The sequence below is a fragment of the Charadrius vociferus genome, unplaced genomic scaffold (genome assembly GCF_000708025.1).
Source record: "Charadrius vociferus isolate BGI_N301 unplaced genomic scaffold, ASM70802v2 scaffold32, whole genome shotgun sequence".
Taxonomy (NCBI): domain Eukaryota; kingdom Metazoa; phylum Chordata; class Aves; order Charadriiformes; family Charadriidae; genus Charadrius; species Charadrius vociferus.
Window position 1 is genome coordinate 539,249 of NW_009647856.1, and position 17,605 is coordinate 556,853.

The 17,605-nt window shown below is 38.2% G+C and overlaps 1 protein-coding gene across 1 annotated transcript in view; it reads left to right on the forward strand.

The window, feature by feature from the left end:
- Window positions 1–457: 457 nt before the first annotated feature.
- Window positions 458–17,605, forward strand: part of RSBN1L (round spermatid basic protein 1-like) — a 45,896-nt gene continuing 28,748 nt past the window's right edge. The window contains exons 1-3 of the mRNA XM_009882998.1: window positions 458–470; window positions 2,303–2,427; window positions 12,026–12,119. Coding sequence (XP_009881300.1) covers window positions 458–470; window positions 2,303–2,427; window positions 12,026–12,119 — 232 coding nt within the window. The remainder of the gene's footprint in view (window positions 471–2,302; window positions 2,428–12,025; window positions 12,120–17,605) is intronic.

Here is a 17,605-nt window from a genome sequence, read left to right on the forward strand (position 1 = left end):
GGCTTAGCCTGCCGTCAATCCTGTCAAAAAAGGGGGTGTGGAATTAGCGATGGCGTCAGCCAGAAGCTGCCAGAGGCCTGAGGTTTTCTTACCTATTAGGGAAATAAGGGTGCCTAGTAATTTATTAGAGATCTGCGAACAAAACTGAATTTCTGTGATTGTCGTGGGTGGGGAAATCGGAGAAGACCACATGTTACGAAAAAACCCGGAATCTTAAAACTAAATCCCGAATGATCTCATTTATTAGGCTATTAATTTTTACAGGGTAAGTCATCGAGTACTAGAGAGCACGCAGTTAAAATTTAGATACTTAGACTTTTGAAATCTCATTTAGTTGCTTCTTCAGGTTTTTTTTTTATTATTATTATTTATTTGCTAAAATTTTCGAAGAAAAGCTTGAGGCCTTTGAGGGAAAGGGAGGAGTGCTGGATTAGTTTATCAATGGGGCCGGACAAAAATGGCCATATCAGGTAAGACGAGATATTAGGCTAGATTCTTGATTAGATTCTTGCTGACTGTGATCAACAGTAGGTGCTTAGAAAGTAAAAGGCTACATACATGACTATATGAAGATAATACAAGAATATATGCTTTTATTTCCAGTGTATGCTTTCCCAGTCTCCAGTGACCTTAAACCAGATGTTGATGCTTTTGCATTTATATTGAAATACGAAGAACTTGAAACGTGCACTCCATTACCTGGTTTAAGCAAGTTTTCTTTCTTTCAAAGGAAAGATAAATTTTAGCTGTTACGTAGGCTTAGGTTACTTTGATTGTGGCCTATACCTGTACTTACAGGATGAGCCAAGCTTGTAAAGAGCAATTATTAACATCACTATGCCTTTTTGCCTATTGGTTACGTTGTCTGGCTGCCTTACTGCATTTTCCACTAGTTGCTACTCGTATTTTAGTCTCTGATTCACTTACCTTGGAGTATTTTTTTTGATTACTTGTTCTTTTTGGTCAGCATGTTGCATGTATCATTTTGTTCTTGGGATCTTGATTGCTGGTGTACAAGTGGAAATAATAACTGTATTCGCTCAGATTGTCATAGTGTCCTACCAATGTGACACAATTGTGTTAATAAATCTCTGAGAACAATATTTCAATAACAGGATGAGATGTTTTTTTGCACATTGGTAAAAAAACTGATGACATTGATGGTGTCAACTGAATAATTAATTGTACCCTCCTGGAAGCAGTGATATATCTTTCAAGAGGAGGTTCTGCACCTTGTATCTAGAAAGGATATTTTCTCAGAACTAATATACTGACAGGCACAAGTACTTGACTTCTTAGTTGCTCTTTGCTCAGAATAGATCTTTTTACCTTTCATTTATTTCTTGAAAGCCTAAGTACAGGCAGCAAATAACATTTTCCAAGGCAAACGATGCCTGTATGGCATCTGGGTCTCCAGATTTCTGTTTCAAGGAAGTGGTTCCTATAGCTAAAATTTTGTGGTATTATTTTCCTATATAAATGAAAAAAAAATTAATTAGACTGTATATTTTTACAGAGAAGGCTGTAAGAAAGTGAGGGATGCACTAAGTCTTCTCACAACAGCAGCCAGCCTTCTTAAAGTGGTTCTGTATTTGACTGTGGATTAAAGAACAGGTTTGTGTTGTTAATCCTGTGAATAATTTACTTTTCAGAGAGGAAAGGAGAAATGCAGTTCTGATGCACGGAGAAAAGAATGTTCCTAAGCACAGAGGAGAACTAAGAATAATATATTAGGGTGGGAAGGTGGAATAGGCAGAACTTGTCTATTGGGGTTGCTGGGACTATGGCATAGACTAGAAGATACTGTAGGGACTCTGGTTGCAGCAGTGAACGTGGAATGAGTGAATCTGACATACTAACATGAACAAGGGAGGAAAATGCACACAAAAGCTGTGTAAGAGGGTGGTGATTGATCTTGTTTTGAGGCAAAAGACATATACGAAGGTGCTGTAGGAAAGGCAAGGAAGGTTAGAGGAAGAGTAGCATAGGAGAGTGAAAAAATTAGGCATCCTACAGATCTGACATCAGGGTAAATTTAGAGGATAAAAACCTGAGTGGCTTGCACACACAGAATATATAGGGGAAAAGTAGGAATAAAATGTCCCCCTTAAGGTGTGATGAGATGTGTTCATAGAAGCTGTCGTATGCGCAGCTGGTAACACTTTCTAAAAGTCAGCCTAATGCATGCAAGTGCAGTCTCCTTTTCCTGGAGTCTGCATTTGGACAACCTTTTTGCTTTTGCTGCTATGCAAAATGAGCAGCAACATGGAATTGACAATATCGATTGTTTTTTCTCTCATAGCATTCAGAACTGATCCACATATCAGTGTTGTACCTGCCAGAAAGAAAATTGTGCAGATGAGGAGGCTAGAGGTGCATAAGTCTCTAAAAGAGGCAAAATTATCAAAAGATAAGCAGATTGAACAGGTGAGATTTTCTTGATTGTTTTGAGGCTCTGAAGATGGAAAAGCTCCAGCCTCCTCTTCGCAGTCAAAGTGGAGATGCATTGTACGTGGGTACACAGGATGGAGTGGAATTCCCAGTTGAACCTTTTACTGATAAGGGTGCCAGTGTCTATGAATTGGGAGGAGTCACATTTCTAATTGAGGAGCTGTGTGCTATGTTATACTCTGCTACGTATAACAGTTATGACACTCAGAGAAAAAGATTTACTCTGGTGAGGGAGGGGAAGGGCGGGTCTGCGCAGACCTCGGTACTGGAGAAAATGATGGATGAAGCTAGGGGAATTGGGGGAAGAATGGCAAGATTTGTCTCATGGGATTGCTGGGATTGTGGTATAGACAAGATAATACAGGGAATCAGGGTGCACAGTAATGCAGAGTGAATAAACGTGAGGACTTGAAAAACTGTCATCATAGAGCTTTGAGTAGTATCAATAGCATTTTCCTAATTCTAGTTTAATTACTGTGATTATGGTAAGGGATATTGACACTGAGGAAGAAATTGGGAGAAGTTTTTTCACCTACCACTCGGAAAAGCTGATTTTAGGAGCCAGTGCTTGTTCATTGCTTGCAATAGTGTTAACTAGATAAGAGAGACTGGTTTTGAGGCACCTCTATTTCCTACGCAATAGGAAGACGTTAAGCTTGGTTATAGCCAAGGTGGATGATGTGTTTAAAGCTCTTTAAAATTTTTGTATTTTCTTCCTTGAACAAGTCTTCATTTGCCCATTTGTCTGATCTTTTAATTCATTGGGAACGCCTTTAACTTGCAGAGTCATAATCAGGCCTTAGAGCTTGTGTTTCAGTTAAATGAATGGAGTTCAGTGAACCCTTTTGAGATGATGATCTAGTGTGCAGAGAACCTGAAGTCCCTTTTGCGATATGCATGATTCATTCTGCAGATACGAGTTTTAAGCTGTTTAAAATAAGCTTAAATTTCACTTGTCAAGTACATTCTGATAGTGGAATTAAAAGTTGTGTAACTATTTTTGTTATAAAACTTGGTGTGAATCTGACGGAAGTGATTGCTGTTCCAGTTTATGACTATCCTGATTCAGTTAGTCATTTAACTGATACTCTACTCGAGCTGTTCATAGTTGAAATTTTTTTCTTAACAGTGCAAAGCTCAGCTCAGCCACTCCCTGCTTCATCAGATGACACCTGCCCAAAGTTTTTTGTTTTGGTCCATAGACTTGCTGTAAGGTGTGATCCAGATATGCAAACTGTCTTTTCTGTTTTTCTTGCCATTTCTGTGTATAATTTCCCTTTCCCTCCATTTTTCTTTCTTCAGTGATCCACTTACTGATAAGATTACCTTAGCGTGCAAGCAATTACAAAATGAGACAGGTATTTTTAACTTGCAGATGGGGGTTCCCCATATGAGCAAGAAAACTGAACATGGTACTGTAGCTCTTCTAGTCTTTTTTTTTTTTTTTTTTCTGTCTTAGATTGAATTTCAGGTGGGCATTTACCAGTGATTCTTCTGATAACTCTGTTGGTTTGGGTTGCATGTCACTTACGGGTTTTAAGCTTTCAAGAAATTGCACCTTTTGGGCTTGTTAACTTTGGTTTGCATCTGGTGGGAAGCTCATTTTGTAGTCTGACTTACTGAAGTAGGTTGGAGAAAGTTTTTTGATCTTCTTTTCCTCTTTAGAGCTGGGACCGTGCATCTTGCTAGTTTGTTTTTTTTTCTTCTGCTAAACATTTCCTTCGTCTACTTACTTCTATTTCCTTTGCTTTTTTTGTACTGTGTGTGGCTTGACTTACTTTCCCCTCTCCCGTGCCAAACTCCTTAAATTCAGCAGTCATTTCATGCTTGTGAAGCCTCTTTATCACTCTCTTCTGAATTCTTTAATATATTTCTATTTAGATATGCTACTGTAATCAGCAATGTCTAGAAAGTGTTCAGGGGGTTAATTGTGATATACAAGAGGAAGGATGATTTCTCAAATTTCTTTGGATCTTGGACATTTATGTGCAGTTCAGTTTTGAGAGCTGATAGTGACATTAATGTAAGCATCCAATGTTGAAATGAATTTGGAGGAGAGACCCTGTCCCCTCTTCATTTCTGTGAAATAACCATGAAGCTTTACTGGAGAGAACAAAATATTTCATTTTCTAAGCTGGAGGACAAACACACCCCCGCCCTGTACCCCAGAGTCTAGCTCTGGGTGTGATTTACTTGTTCTAGTTTTAGAATAATAAAATTTTTTTTGTAGTTGAAACAAGATCAGGAGGCTGAAACATCAGATCTGAAACCTCTTGTAGAGGCCTTGTTTGCAGCTGTCATGTTCTCCACTGCCGATTTCTGATGCAACTCCCCAGTACTTGAGTTTAAACTTGGCTTGTTCAGTTCTGCATGTAGAAGGTCTCCTTTAGAAGTGCAAAGATTAGAGGAATTGAGAAGATAAGATTTAAATTTCTTGGAAGTGTTCTGATTCTGAAAGGGATCTGTCTTCCTTCCCGTTCACCGGAGGTCCTGGGGAAATGTCCTTGCCCGATAAGGGGATTTCTTTAGTCAGATCTTAGATTTTAAACTTTAATTACCGAAAGGGATGTCAGCCAAATATTCCTGGTTATCGGAATGAGAAATCTCTTAAGTTTTTTTTTTTTTTTTCTTTTTTGGGGTGTGTGTGTGTGTCAGAAATACTGTATGGGTTTTTTCACATTCATTAAGTCAGGAAGCCTGCTCTCTCCAGTGGACCTTGTATGACTTAATAAAAGTGCAGGTGTCAAAACTGTTAACACAGTGGTGTTAAACATACTTCACGTATCTGCATAACAAGATAAATATGGCTTCTTGAGGTTTTATTTTTATGGGTATTTGTATAAAGGGAGGAGAGTGCTGGTGGAAGGAATGGTGACTGATGTTCCTGTACTCCCCTCCTCCCCCCCCCTCTTTTCCTTTGGTTACAATACTGTTGGTGTTAACCATATTGATGGTGTCCGTTAGCAGTAGTTTGTAAATATTTTGCCTGATGTGCACTGACAGCCCTTAAATCAAAGAGAGGAGAGAGGGAGGTAAGAATACTTTGAACATAATCTATGACTGACTGCTAATGTGGGTTACCATCTGGAAAACTGATGCAAAGCAGCTGCGGCTTTTGGCATCTGGCAAGGTTGTAAAGCTCGCCTCTTTCAGTGCTGAAATGAACTTGCTTGTGCTTATGCATCAGCTTCAAGGTGCAGATGTCACAGTGTGGCAGTGACCACGTTGCACATAATCCGCTACAGAACATTGCCCACTTGACTCATTGTCTATGCACTTGATTTACTTTTTTGTCTGTAGAAAGCTTGCAGTAGAGGCAAAGAGCTGGTTAAATTTATGGAATCTGAATGGTGTGGTCTATGAATTTGTGTTCTTTTATTTACTACTTCTGAAATCACTTCAATCATTACGAGAAAGTATCTACCTAATTAGGAAACAGAAAACTTTTCCTATAGCCTTCAGTTGTGAATGACTGTTTACCTTATACTTTTTACCTTATAAAAACTCCATTGCTTTTATTTATGTATTTAACCCAACATCCAGAAAAAGTAGAAGCTTTTGGGTTTGAGGAGGAAGTATGCTTGTCACTCTGAATTAATTCAGGTAATCATGGGGAGTCACTGTAAAGTGAGAACATTCTTCAGATGCCATTTAGGAGGGTGAGGTGGAACACTTCTGCACAATGATATTCTTCCTGTCTCTGTATAGCACTTTTTTTTTTTTTTTTAATACGCTGCTGTTGCTGCATTTTATTCATGAGTGTCCTGTTTCTATCACAGTAAAACCATAGAATATGGACTTCATGGTGATGCTTATATTGTGAATTTGAATGAGACATCTAGAAATCTCTTCATTCCTTGGGTGTTGTGTTTCCTCCAAACAGGGATGCTTATTCCTATAGAACTTGGTATTTTAAAAAGTATACACATGGCATTGCCTTATTTAATAGAGTAAAAGATAAATCTATAATAATAGAGACTTCTTTTCTTCAGGCAGTAGAGCTTGAAAGCTAAGGAGCGAATCTAACTCTTACTTGGACCTTCCATAGCTAATTCTTACTGTCCTTGGATTTTTTTTTATTTTTTTTTTTAAACTAGTAGGGAGTATTTACAAGCTCTGTTTAGTCTGCGAGGAGTTATTTCCTGAGCAGTGTATTTCTCTGTCAAATCATACAAAACAAAAGTGCATTTTGATAGGGGAAAAACTTCATGAAAAGATATAGGGTCCTTCCATCTTTACCCTGGGATACAAATTACTTCAAACTTTTGGCTTTTAGTTTTAGTGTATTTAGAGGTATGTAAAGGAGTAGGAAGTCTCTGTGTATGCAGGAAGAGCATGTAGTACAATGAGCAATGATGTCGAAGACTCTAGGCGTTACTATGCTACAATAATGTTTATATGTATGAAAAATTTGGATGTAATATTTACTGTATTTTGGTTATAGTTGTCCCTAATGTGGCTGTTTTTAAAAAAAAAAAAGACAAAACAAAAAAAATCCCCAAAAAACCACAACAAAAAAAACCCCAACCTCAAAAAAAACCCACCCCACAAACAAAACAGTGGAAAATACAGATTAATGTAGAGACGCCTGGATATATTATCTACTCTTTGGAGCTAGTCCCTAAAATTCATCAAATAAACAATAAGATAATGTTTTGAGGGCCACTGACTTCTTTGAGTGTTGAATGTCACAAGGAAGCTATTGCGGCAGCTGTAAGCGTTGGGCTAAGAAGAAATAGCTATTGGCTGTCTCAGCACAACATAGTGAGTGGAAACGGAGACATCAGTCATCCAGCTGTGTTCTGGCCAAGTTGAGAGCTAGTGCGTTGCTTAGGGTTTTGGATAACTTTAAGATAAAGGATTTTGGTATGACTGTTGTACTGATAAAACAGAAGGTGTTAATTTAAATCTGTAGTAGAGGAACTAGTATTTTCCCAGAGACTTGTTTAATTCTTTTTTTTTTTTGTATCTTTTCTGTCACTTGAGATGTGATTCATGTCATCATGATTGACTTGTTCTCCCACTGGAAGAATTGGGATACCAGCTTTTAAGGTTTGGTGTTTTCTCCCTTTTCAAAATAGAGCAGGCATAACAGGATTTCTTTTGTGTCTGTTTTGATCCAGTAATAATAATAATAACAACCATAAAAAATTGCCTGCAAAAATACCCCCAACAAACAGATGAAATGTTATACAAATCCTAATATTCAGTACCTGACTAATCTTTTGATTATCCCTTACCAGATCAACTTTGTTAAAAGAGAGAGAGCAAATAACTCAGCTTAAATAAAACTGAAGTTTATATTGCTGGTATGGTATTTTTTAATATCTGCTAAAATGGAAAGATAGTTATTGAAATGTAAATATGCTTAGGTGTCTTCACTTACAAATATTGTGTAATGTTGATGAATTTTGAAAGGGTTATTATAAATGTTTTTGTGATTTCCCACAGACATGCTGTGTCTATTCCTTTTTTTTTTTTTTTTCATTAACCTTTTGTTTAGGACTTTTTTAAAAATCCCCCTCCAACTCACCACCAAACAAACAAACAGACACCAAAGCAAAATACCCACACGCTTGTGTAAAAAGTTCCAATAATGGACCACAACTGTTTGGTAAGTTGTTCCTGTGACTAACTTGTGCCTTTGTTTACAAAAAACCCCCTGTAATATGATCATTTATGGACTAGGGATGTCAGACTTTAGTTTCTAGGCGCTGGAACATCTATATGTATTGTTTTTTTTAGAGTGAAGACCTTTTTATTAAAACTTGTCTTCCTTGTTTGAGTCACATTGCTCCTTTGCCTGACTTTGAACTCAAATATCTTCTTGTTAGCATATGAAACTTAAATTTGTTAATTGATTTTCTGAAGCTTTAGTTTTTCATCATTGTGAAAATTGAAACTATTCCAGTGACAGTTGCAATGCTGTGACATACGGAGCTAATAGCTGTTGGTACGTGATGTTCTCTTGTCCTGACCATTTGGGTTACATTGTTTCCCTGAGGACTTATTTCATTCTGTTCCCTATAGCAGCTCAAGCCTTTTTTTTTTTCCTTTTTCTTTACATTTGTTAGTAGTATTGGTGAAAGCTAATTGCAGAATATTCTGTGGATATGGAAAGATTAGTATAAACATCTCTCTACCTTTTACTACTTTGAGATGCTGTTGCCCTACAAATGAAGTAGAAACCTAACATTTTAGAGCAGTGGTAGCTGTCACTTTTTCCAGAAAACTATACAGGAGTATTCCAAGTTTTTTTAACTTGTTCAGCAGAACAAGTTTTGACTTGTTTTCCTGTGCCAACCTTACTTACTGGTTGTTTATTCTGTGATGTGTAGATTGCAAATTGCTTAATGTCAGAGGCATTCATTTGTCTTAAACCAGGATTTTTGTGAAGAATTTTTATGTTTCTTGGTTGGGAAAGTGAGATTTGGACTGAAATGATGTATGGCTGGAGGGGATTGTTACCTTATATTAAAGAAGACACTCAGAGATACTGGTCTGTGGCATTTTGGAAAGTCCCAAAGAGCTCTAGCCTGTATTGAACTGTATCAACTTTATGCAGTAGCATCATATGTATGGCAGCAGCAGTTAATATGCAGACTGAACTCGAAGAATTGCATTTGCTCTTCCTTGTTAGTTATGTGCCATAGGCATATTCTGATCAATTTATTGATTATAATGATTATTGGATGCTTCTTAATTTGCTGACGTTGCAGAACCAGCATAGCTAAGTTGCAATAGATTTTGTGGTAAATTCAATCTTAAAATAATTTGGTTGCTTTTTATTTCTGCATCTCATTGAAAGCTGTGAAATGGAATATCTGTCACTTAGGAGAATAATCTGCAGAATTTTGGTTGAAAGTTGTGTGTGAGTTCTGCCAGCCAGACTAGAAAATGCTTATTTTTACTCATAAACTGAAGACATTTGAACTGATAATTAAGACCAAGTGTTAATACATGGGATGACTCTCATTTTGACATAAGGATTTTTTATTATATTATGTTTTGTATTTATTCAGTATTTGTTTATGCTTTTTTAAGGAGAACTTTACCTCTGTTGCTTATCTATTCTGTGGGCTTTGAGGGAGGAAACTTGAGAACTTGTACATTTAAATTGGGATTCTCAACTGTTCTTTACTTGCCTTGGGCTGTACACTGGTTTTATCATAGTACTGTGATTTCTAAAAGGGAAATAGTTAAGTTTAATTTATTTCAAGCCTTCCCCAGCTGCATTTACATTGCATTTGCAATTGGCTTCAGGTATGATTTGCTTGTGGCTGTTGCTGGAGGAGGTGACAGGACACTTCCATTGTTTCTTTTGTCTGGCAGTCTCACCATTGACTCTGCTAATTGCATTCTAGATGTGAAAATAAACTGGAGGCTCTTTGAAAGGTTTCAGCTTGTTCTCTGCCCTTGTTTATGTGTTCCTTCTGACAAAACTGGAAGATTCGTTTGCCTGTGATGCTATTCATGAGCCTGCAATAAAGGATTCTTTCAGTCTTTCTCTTGTCCTCTTTCAGCAAGGCTCAGCATTTGTATATGTTCTTCAATCTTTCTTTGATTAGTAAGTGATAGCAGAAGTCGTGTGCCTCTTAACAGTATGCAAGTGTTGAGATAAAGTCTCGGTCTTCCCATGATAATTAAAATCCTGGCTAAGTTAAACATTCAGTGCAGGTTACAAATCAAACCTGGTGTTACTGCATACTTGCTGAGTGAGTGTCTGCTTTCAGTGTTGCTTAAAATCCTGTTGTATAATTTATTTCCTACTTCACACACTTAAGTTACAGGGGACTTACAATTTGGGGGTTGAACAATTAGGGGAGAAGCAGACTGGGGAGGAAGATTCATGTCTCTTTAGCCTATTCCTAGAAAGTACAGGTTTGTGTTGTTTAGGAAAACTTGTTTGGATTCTGTGGTCTGCTGTACAGATGAATCTGCTTTGTCATCCCTTCTCACTGAACCATTAGAAGGCTGTTCCTGGATGTGATTGTTTCAGTTGCTTAGAACTAAGACTTCCAGACAGTTTTAAGCACAGCTGCTTTATTTCTTATTATTTTTGTGCCAGCATAGTTTCTGTTGTCTCCCCACTGCTTATCTTGATCTGTGGATAGACAACAGGCATATCTCAATCACCATCTCTTTTGTTTTTTATTTTCTTTCTTAGGGTCTTCCCAAAATATGTTCTTCATCCCAACAACTGCTAGGGTTGAGATTCTGTAGCCTTACTAGAAGACTCCTAAAAGGAAAGATATGAATGCTGTGGAGTCACAGTTACAGTGTTCATTTATGTGGTTTCCTGTCAACCCTTTGCACCTCTTGTATAACTATGAAAATGCTTCATAAATAGTTTGGTTATGGGGCACTCAATATTGCCTTGTAGAATTGAAGGCTTGCTTTGCTTTGGTTCTGAGGAATATTTTGATTTCTTAGTAGTGAAGGTATCTGCTGCTTCTATTTTATGTGAATGCTTGAGGAAAAGTAATCGGATTTCTCTTTGCTTCCACGTGGGGTTTATAATGCAAGTACCATAAATAAAACATCAGGATTGTTTCTCAGCTGTATTATTGAGAAAGCATTCTGAAGCATAACATTATATAGAAGCTTGAAATCAGATTTCTTCTTTCCCTGTGAAGGTTAAAAAGCTCAGTAAACTGTTGGAGCAGGTACTTGGCTTCAGGCCAAGAAACAAGGCAAGAAGTGCTGGCTGCAGTGCATCAAAGCCTAGTAAAATCTGACTTCGCTAAATCCTTGGCCTCAAAAGTAAATTTAAACTCAGCTTGAAAAGATTACTCCTTGAAATTATGAATTCCCCTGGGTGTAGTATTTTTCACGTAGAAAGGATGCCTAAAAGACCTGTTTTTTATGACAACTATTTAAAAACCTGGAGTGACTTGACAAGAAAGTAAATGAATAATGAGACTGCTGAGGTAAGCTGTTGCTGATTGTAGGTAAGCAAAGGAAGCACCAGTGTATTATATCTGCTGTGCAAATACAGCACATTTCATGTGTTTCTATTATTTATATCTTACTGCTATTAATGCATTAGTGTAACCTGTGAACTTAATGTAGAAGATTTTGCAGCTGACAAACTAGGTCTTCATTCCAAGCTACTTGCAAAAGCCTTTGTTTAGACTATGTGAAGATAGTTATGTGAGGTTCGTAGTTTATATGCGCACCCAGGAATATACAGACCATACTCTTTTCCCCCATTTATTATCTAATGTGTGTAACTTGAATTTCAAGAAATAAGAGCCTACTACAGATGCAAAATAAGAGCAGAGGGTAGTAGGAGTAAGCAAAAATTAACTGTATGCAGTTAACATGCTGAGTTTTTACATAGGGTTCCAACATAATAGAAACAAAACTTGTCTGAGTTAAATAAGCTTATGTTGGATTATGCAACAGATAAATATTAGCTTTTCATATTATAAGTACTGGGATTTCCTTGTAACTCCTCCTTTTATCCTCTTAATAGAGCTTACATAAGAGTAATATGAAACGTGCATGCGACAATTAGTTTTCTGTTCCTACTTAATTGTAAAATATTTGCATTTCAGCTCAAGTCAAAATTAAAGAAAGGGAAAAGAAGCAAAAAGAGAAGAAGAAGCACAAAATAATGAATGAAATCAAGAAAGAAAACGGAGAGGTCAAATTATTGCAGAAAGGTAGGTTCAAACTGTGTAGTGGTATTTTGTTCTAGTGCTTTAAAATCTCTGTAATTGGATTGGACACTGAGATTTAATACTATGTTTTTCATTTAACTTAAATGCCATTTTCCCTGATTAGTTGGTAAAAGGGTTGCAAATTAAAACTTAACTGTAAATGTTAAATTATTATTACAACTGTTAGGTAGTGGAGATTAAAAATATAACTACTACCACAATACTGCTTGTACAGTAGTAGTAAATACTAGTACTTCAAGGAGTAGTATCTGTGATACCTACATCTTCTCTGCAGTTACTGACGATGGTTATCATTTATAAAGTGTGGAGAAGAAAAATGAATCCATGTCACATATTATATCTAACATTAAATGCACAAAACTGAATAACTAAGTTGTAATTCAGGAGCTTTGTCAAATACTAAAAAATTACGTGTAACAGGCAGTCTTAATTTTGGCTTATTTCTTTAACTTCATTTACTGGAATGGAATGTAATAAAGATCATGTTCTCACACTTGCTTGTACATCTACTGAATTGTAGACTTGTACAGTAGTTGAGTTTGGAAGGGATTTAGTCCAACGCTGCTGCTCAAAGTAGGGTCAACTAGAGCAGGTTGCCCAGGACTATCAGACTCTGTGTCTCGAAGGGTAGAGGCTCCACCATCTCTCTGAACAACCAGTATCAATATTTGACCACTCTTGCAGTAAAAGAAGTGTTGTCTTATGTTTAAAAGGAATATCTTTTATTTTGATATGTACCCTTTATCTCTTGTGCTGTCACTGGAAGCGTCTGAGAATAGTACTGTATCTGGGGAAGAATAACATCAAGCACTGGTACATACTGGGGGCTGACCAGCTGGAAAGCAGCTTTGCTGCGAAGGACCTTGGGGCGCTCGCAGACAAGCTGACTATGAGCTAGCAGTGCACCTTCATGGTAAAAAAAGGCCAAGAGTATCCTGGGCTGCATTAGGAAGAGCGCTGCCCACAGGTTGAGGGAAGTCATCCATCTCCTCTACTCAGCGCTGCTGAGGCTGCATCTGGAGCATTGTGTCCAGTTCTGGGCTCCCCAGTATAAGAAAGATATGGACTTACTGGAGTGAGTCCATCACATGACCAAAGATGGTGAAAGGACTAGAGCACCTAGTAGGGCCTGTTGCAATAGGAAAAGGGGTAATGGTTTTAAACTAAAAGAGGCTAAAGTCAGACTAGATGTAAGGAAGAAATTTATTATAATGAGGGTGGTAAAGCACTGGAACAGGTTGCACAGAGAGGTGGTAGATGCCCCATCCCTGGAAATGTTCAAGGTCAGATTGGGCAGGGCTCTGAGCAACCTGATCTATTTGAAGATGTTCCTGCATGTTGCCAGTTGGTCTTCAGCCTGTGCTGGTGCACAGGGTTGTTCCTCCCAGCTGCAGGACTTTCCACATCCCAGTGATAACTTCATGAGACTTCTGCTGGGCCATTTCTACAGTCTCTCATGGCCCACCCTCACTGGTAGTGCAACCCTGTGATTCATCAACCACTTCTTCAAGTTTTGTATCACCTGCAAACTTGCTGAGGGTGTGCTCTGTCCAATGATGCTGGTCGTTAATGAAGATGTTGGACAGTATTGGCACAAGGTGTCAATGCCTGAGTTACTCCTGTAGCAACTATGTTCCAGCTGGACTTTGTGCTGCTGATCACAGTCCTTTGAGCACAAGTGGTTAAGCCAGTTCTTCATCTACGTCACTCTTCACTTATCTAGGTCATGCTGCATCAGTTTTTCTGTGAGGATGTTGCTTATTTAAGTAGACCAAATATCTTTTTCTAATCTATTATTTTCAGACTCTGCTTTTGAAGTTAGGAACAAATTCCTGATACATTCTTCTGTTATCTTGTCTGCTGTTGGATTTCATTTGCAAACAAAAAACTGAAACCCCCAAAACAAAACATTATCTTCAACATGTTCATATGAGGTCAGAGGCATGTAACCTTGTAATTGCTACATCACGTATTGTATGCTATGCACAGCTCCAAGTAACTGTATTAGCAACTATGAAAGTTTAAAAACTGTGTAGATCAGATCTCAACATATCAGCTTAGACCATGAGGAATGTGTAAGCCGGTGACTGACTTCCTGTGAAAAGAACAGATGTGGCTTGTCTTTGCCGAGCATGAAAGGAAGTTGGTGGTTGAGATACTAGGCAACACTTAACTGCCTCAACAGTGAGGTTTTTCGGGTTTTGTTTTTTTTTTTTTTTTTTTTTACCCTGTGTCCTATTTCTGTTGTCATTCAGCAGATGAGGTGGTAGCTGCAAAGACAGCGAGTCTTGTTACACAGATCTAATAAATGATACCTAATGAAGGTATTTGGCCACAACTGGTGCTTTATTGAAAGTTAATATAAAAAAGCATATGCACAGGAGCTGTGTTAGAACACCTCTGCTGTTCTCATCTAGTTTAGTAGCAGGATAGGTTATTCTCACAGAGGATGGTGCTACAAGTGCATTAGGTGCCTTATCCCCATTTCACGGATCTGATATATTATCAGTTAAGTATCTTGTTTTAGGTTTTCTTTAAGATGTTGATGGGAAGTGTTTTCTAAAGGCTATGTTTGGTTTGCCAGTATCCTGCAAAATTGATTCCTATTTCAGGGAAAGAAGGAAGTGTGTCAGGAGAGCATTTAGATCCTCTCCACTGCATTTGTATCCTGTTCAGAACAGCAGTTCTGGATGTCTTCTGTGGGCTTCCAAAATCTGACCGGATGTGTTTGTATCTGCTGTGAAGTTTGTATAATATCTCCTGATTCCTTCTGCTCGTCTACCTTAACGTCCTGCGAGCAGAGGGCAAAAGAGCAAAGGCAAAAGTGCTTTCAGGTGCAACTTCTTGTATGTATCAGTGGTCAGTGCCTCTGTGACCTTCTCAAAGGTTATTAACTCTTCATCTAAGGATATCTTGGAATCATAGAATTGTCTAGATTGGAAGGGACTTTTAAGATCGAGTGCAACCATCAACCTAACACTGCCAAGTCCACCACTAAACCATGTCCCTAAGTCTACCCATCTTTTAAGTACCTCCAGGAATGGTGGTTCCACCACTTCCCTGGGCAGCCTGTTCCAATGTTTGATAACCGTTTCTGTGAAGAATTTTTTTCCAATATCCAGTCTAAACCTACCCTGGTGTAACCTGAGGCCATCTCCTCTTGTCCTGTGGCTTGTTACTTGGGAGAAGAGACTGATCCCCACCTCTCAACAACTTCCTTTCAGGTAGCTGTAGAGAGTGATAAGGCCTCCACTCAGCCTCCTTTTCTCCAAACTAAACAACTCTAGTTCCCTCAGCTGCTCCTCATAAGACTTGTTCTCTTACCCTGTTCCTGTGGAACAAAAGTTAAGGTCCAAGCCCTTTTATTTTGAGCTCAAAATTCACTTTGTGGGCTTAGGAACAAAGGTTTGGAACTAGTCTACTTTCCTTTTCTTTGAGGTTTTGGTTTTGTGGTTGGTTTTTGTGTGTGTGTGAAGAGGCTACAATGCTGGTCTCTAAAGACAGCATATTTCCTGGTTCTAGGCATTAGATCTGTATCTTGTTGTAAAATGTTACTCTGACCATCTGCTGAATATTTTTCCTCTTAGGTTTAGAATATTGTTAATGTTTTGGTTTTTGTCTTTTTTGAGTTTTCTTCTGTTTGTGACTGACTTTCATTGAAGGGCTGGAGGTAATAGCCTACCTGACTAGTTAAACTAGCTGTCCAAGATAAAAGGTGACTCGTTATAGAAGAAGAGGTCAGTACTAAGGGAGCGATGGCTCTTAGAATCATAGAAGCTTTTTGGTTGGAAGAGACCTTTAAGATCACAAGTCCAACCGTTAACCTAGCACTGCCAAGTCCACGGCTAAACCATGTCCCCCAGTACTAATCTACATGTCTTTTAAATACTTCCAGGGATAGTGACTCAGCCACTTTCCTGGACAGCCTGTTCCAATGCTTGATAGCCCTTTTGGTGAAGAAATTTTTCCTAATACCGATTCTAGACCTCCCCTGATGTAACTTGAGGCCATTTCCTCTTGTCCTAACACCTGCTACTTGAGAGAAGAGACCGACCCCCATGTCTCTACAACCTCCTTTCAGGTAGTTGTAGAGAGCAATAAGGTCTCACCCTCAGCCTCCTTTCTCCAGGCTAAACATGACCCCTGTTCTCTCAGCTGCTCCTCATAAGACTTACTCTCCAGACCCCTCACCAGCTTCATTGCTCTTCGTTGGAGATGCTCCAGCACCTCAATGTCCCTCTTGTAGTAAGGGGACCAAAACTGAACACAGTATTTGAGGTGGGGCCTCACTAGTGCTGAGTACAGGGGCACAGTCACTTCCCTAGTTCTGCTGGCCACGCTTTTGAGGGAGAGTTGATGTGTAAGCCTGATTCTTGTGCTTTGAGCTGAATGTGGCAGAATTTACTTATATTAGGAAGCCTAGGGATGTAAGCTGTTCATCTGCCTAAACTTGGGTTGCTGTTCTGTTGAAAGCAGTGATAAAACTTGCCCATGCTGGAGAAGGGCAACTCTTAAAAAGGGTGTTTTTGCAGTTCCTGAGGCTGCTAAAGGAAATGTATTTGGCTTTTTCAGAAAGCCTGATGGCTTTTCTTATGCATCTAGAATGAAAAGCTTTTTTGTCATCCTTTTGCACTTACAGATGTATTCTCTGTAGAATAAAGATATATAATTGCCCCTTTTTCTCTCAATCTGTTATGTGGAAGGAAGAGCTGAGTTCTTGGAAAAAAGGGTTTTGGCACATGCATATTGTTAAAAAAATTGGGAAATATATGTGATTTAAACTTGCTTTTCAAAAAGTCTGCATAATGAAAAAGTTATCTTGTAGAAATTGAAAGTTTTATAAAAAAAAAAAATCACAGCAGTGTGGCATGCTGAGTGTTACTGGAGGTCCTGCAAAAAGAAAAAGGATTAATGGGCTTATTTATGAACTATTTGTGCTTTCTCTTTAAAAAAAAAAAAAGTCAGTCTTATTTTTCTCATTATATCAGAGCACAGCAATTTCTAAAAATGCAGTAGGAGAAATTCTTAGTGTGTGTTTCTGCAAGATTAAATGCCTTGATTTATGGAATGCCAAAATGCAGGGAAGAAGGGAGAATGAACATGTGTAAGTACAAATTGTTTTCTAAAGCTTTTTGTTAATTCTTCTGGGAGAAATGACATTTATTTTAATTGTACATTCTTATGAACCTTTTAATTTTTTATAGATAGGTTTTGCACAGAAGTAATTATAAAATTGGTATATTTAAGATGAGGCCTACCTCTGAGTCATAGTGCATACTTTTCCCTATCCGCTATATTTTGTCTTTGTATGTCTTTAGGGAAAGTGTTGAAGGATTTGTATGCAGTGCGCTTTAGTTGATGGGATGTTGAGGGGATGGGAAAGACTGAGGTAAGAGTGCAGGGTACACAACCGATCACACCAATTTGCCTGTAATACTGATTTTGCTTCATGGTCCTTATGCACCAAG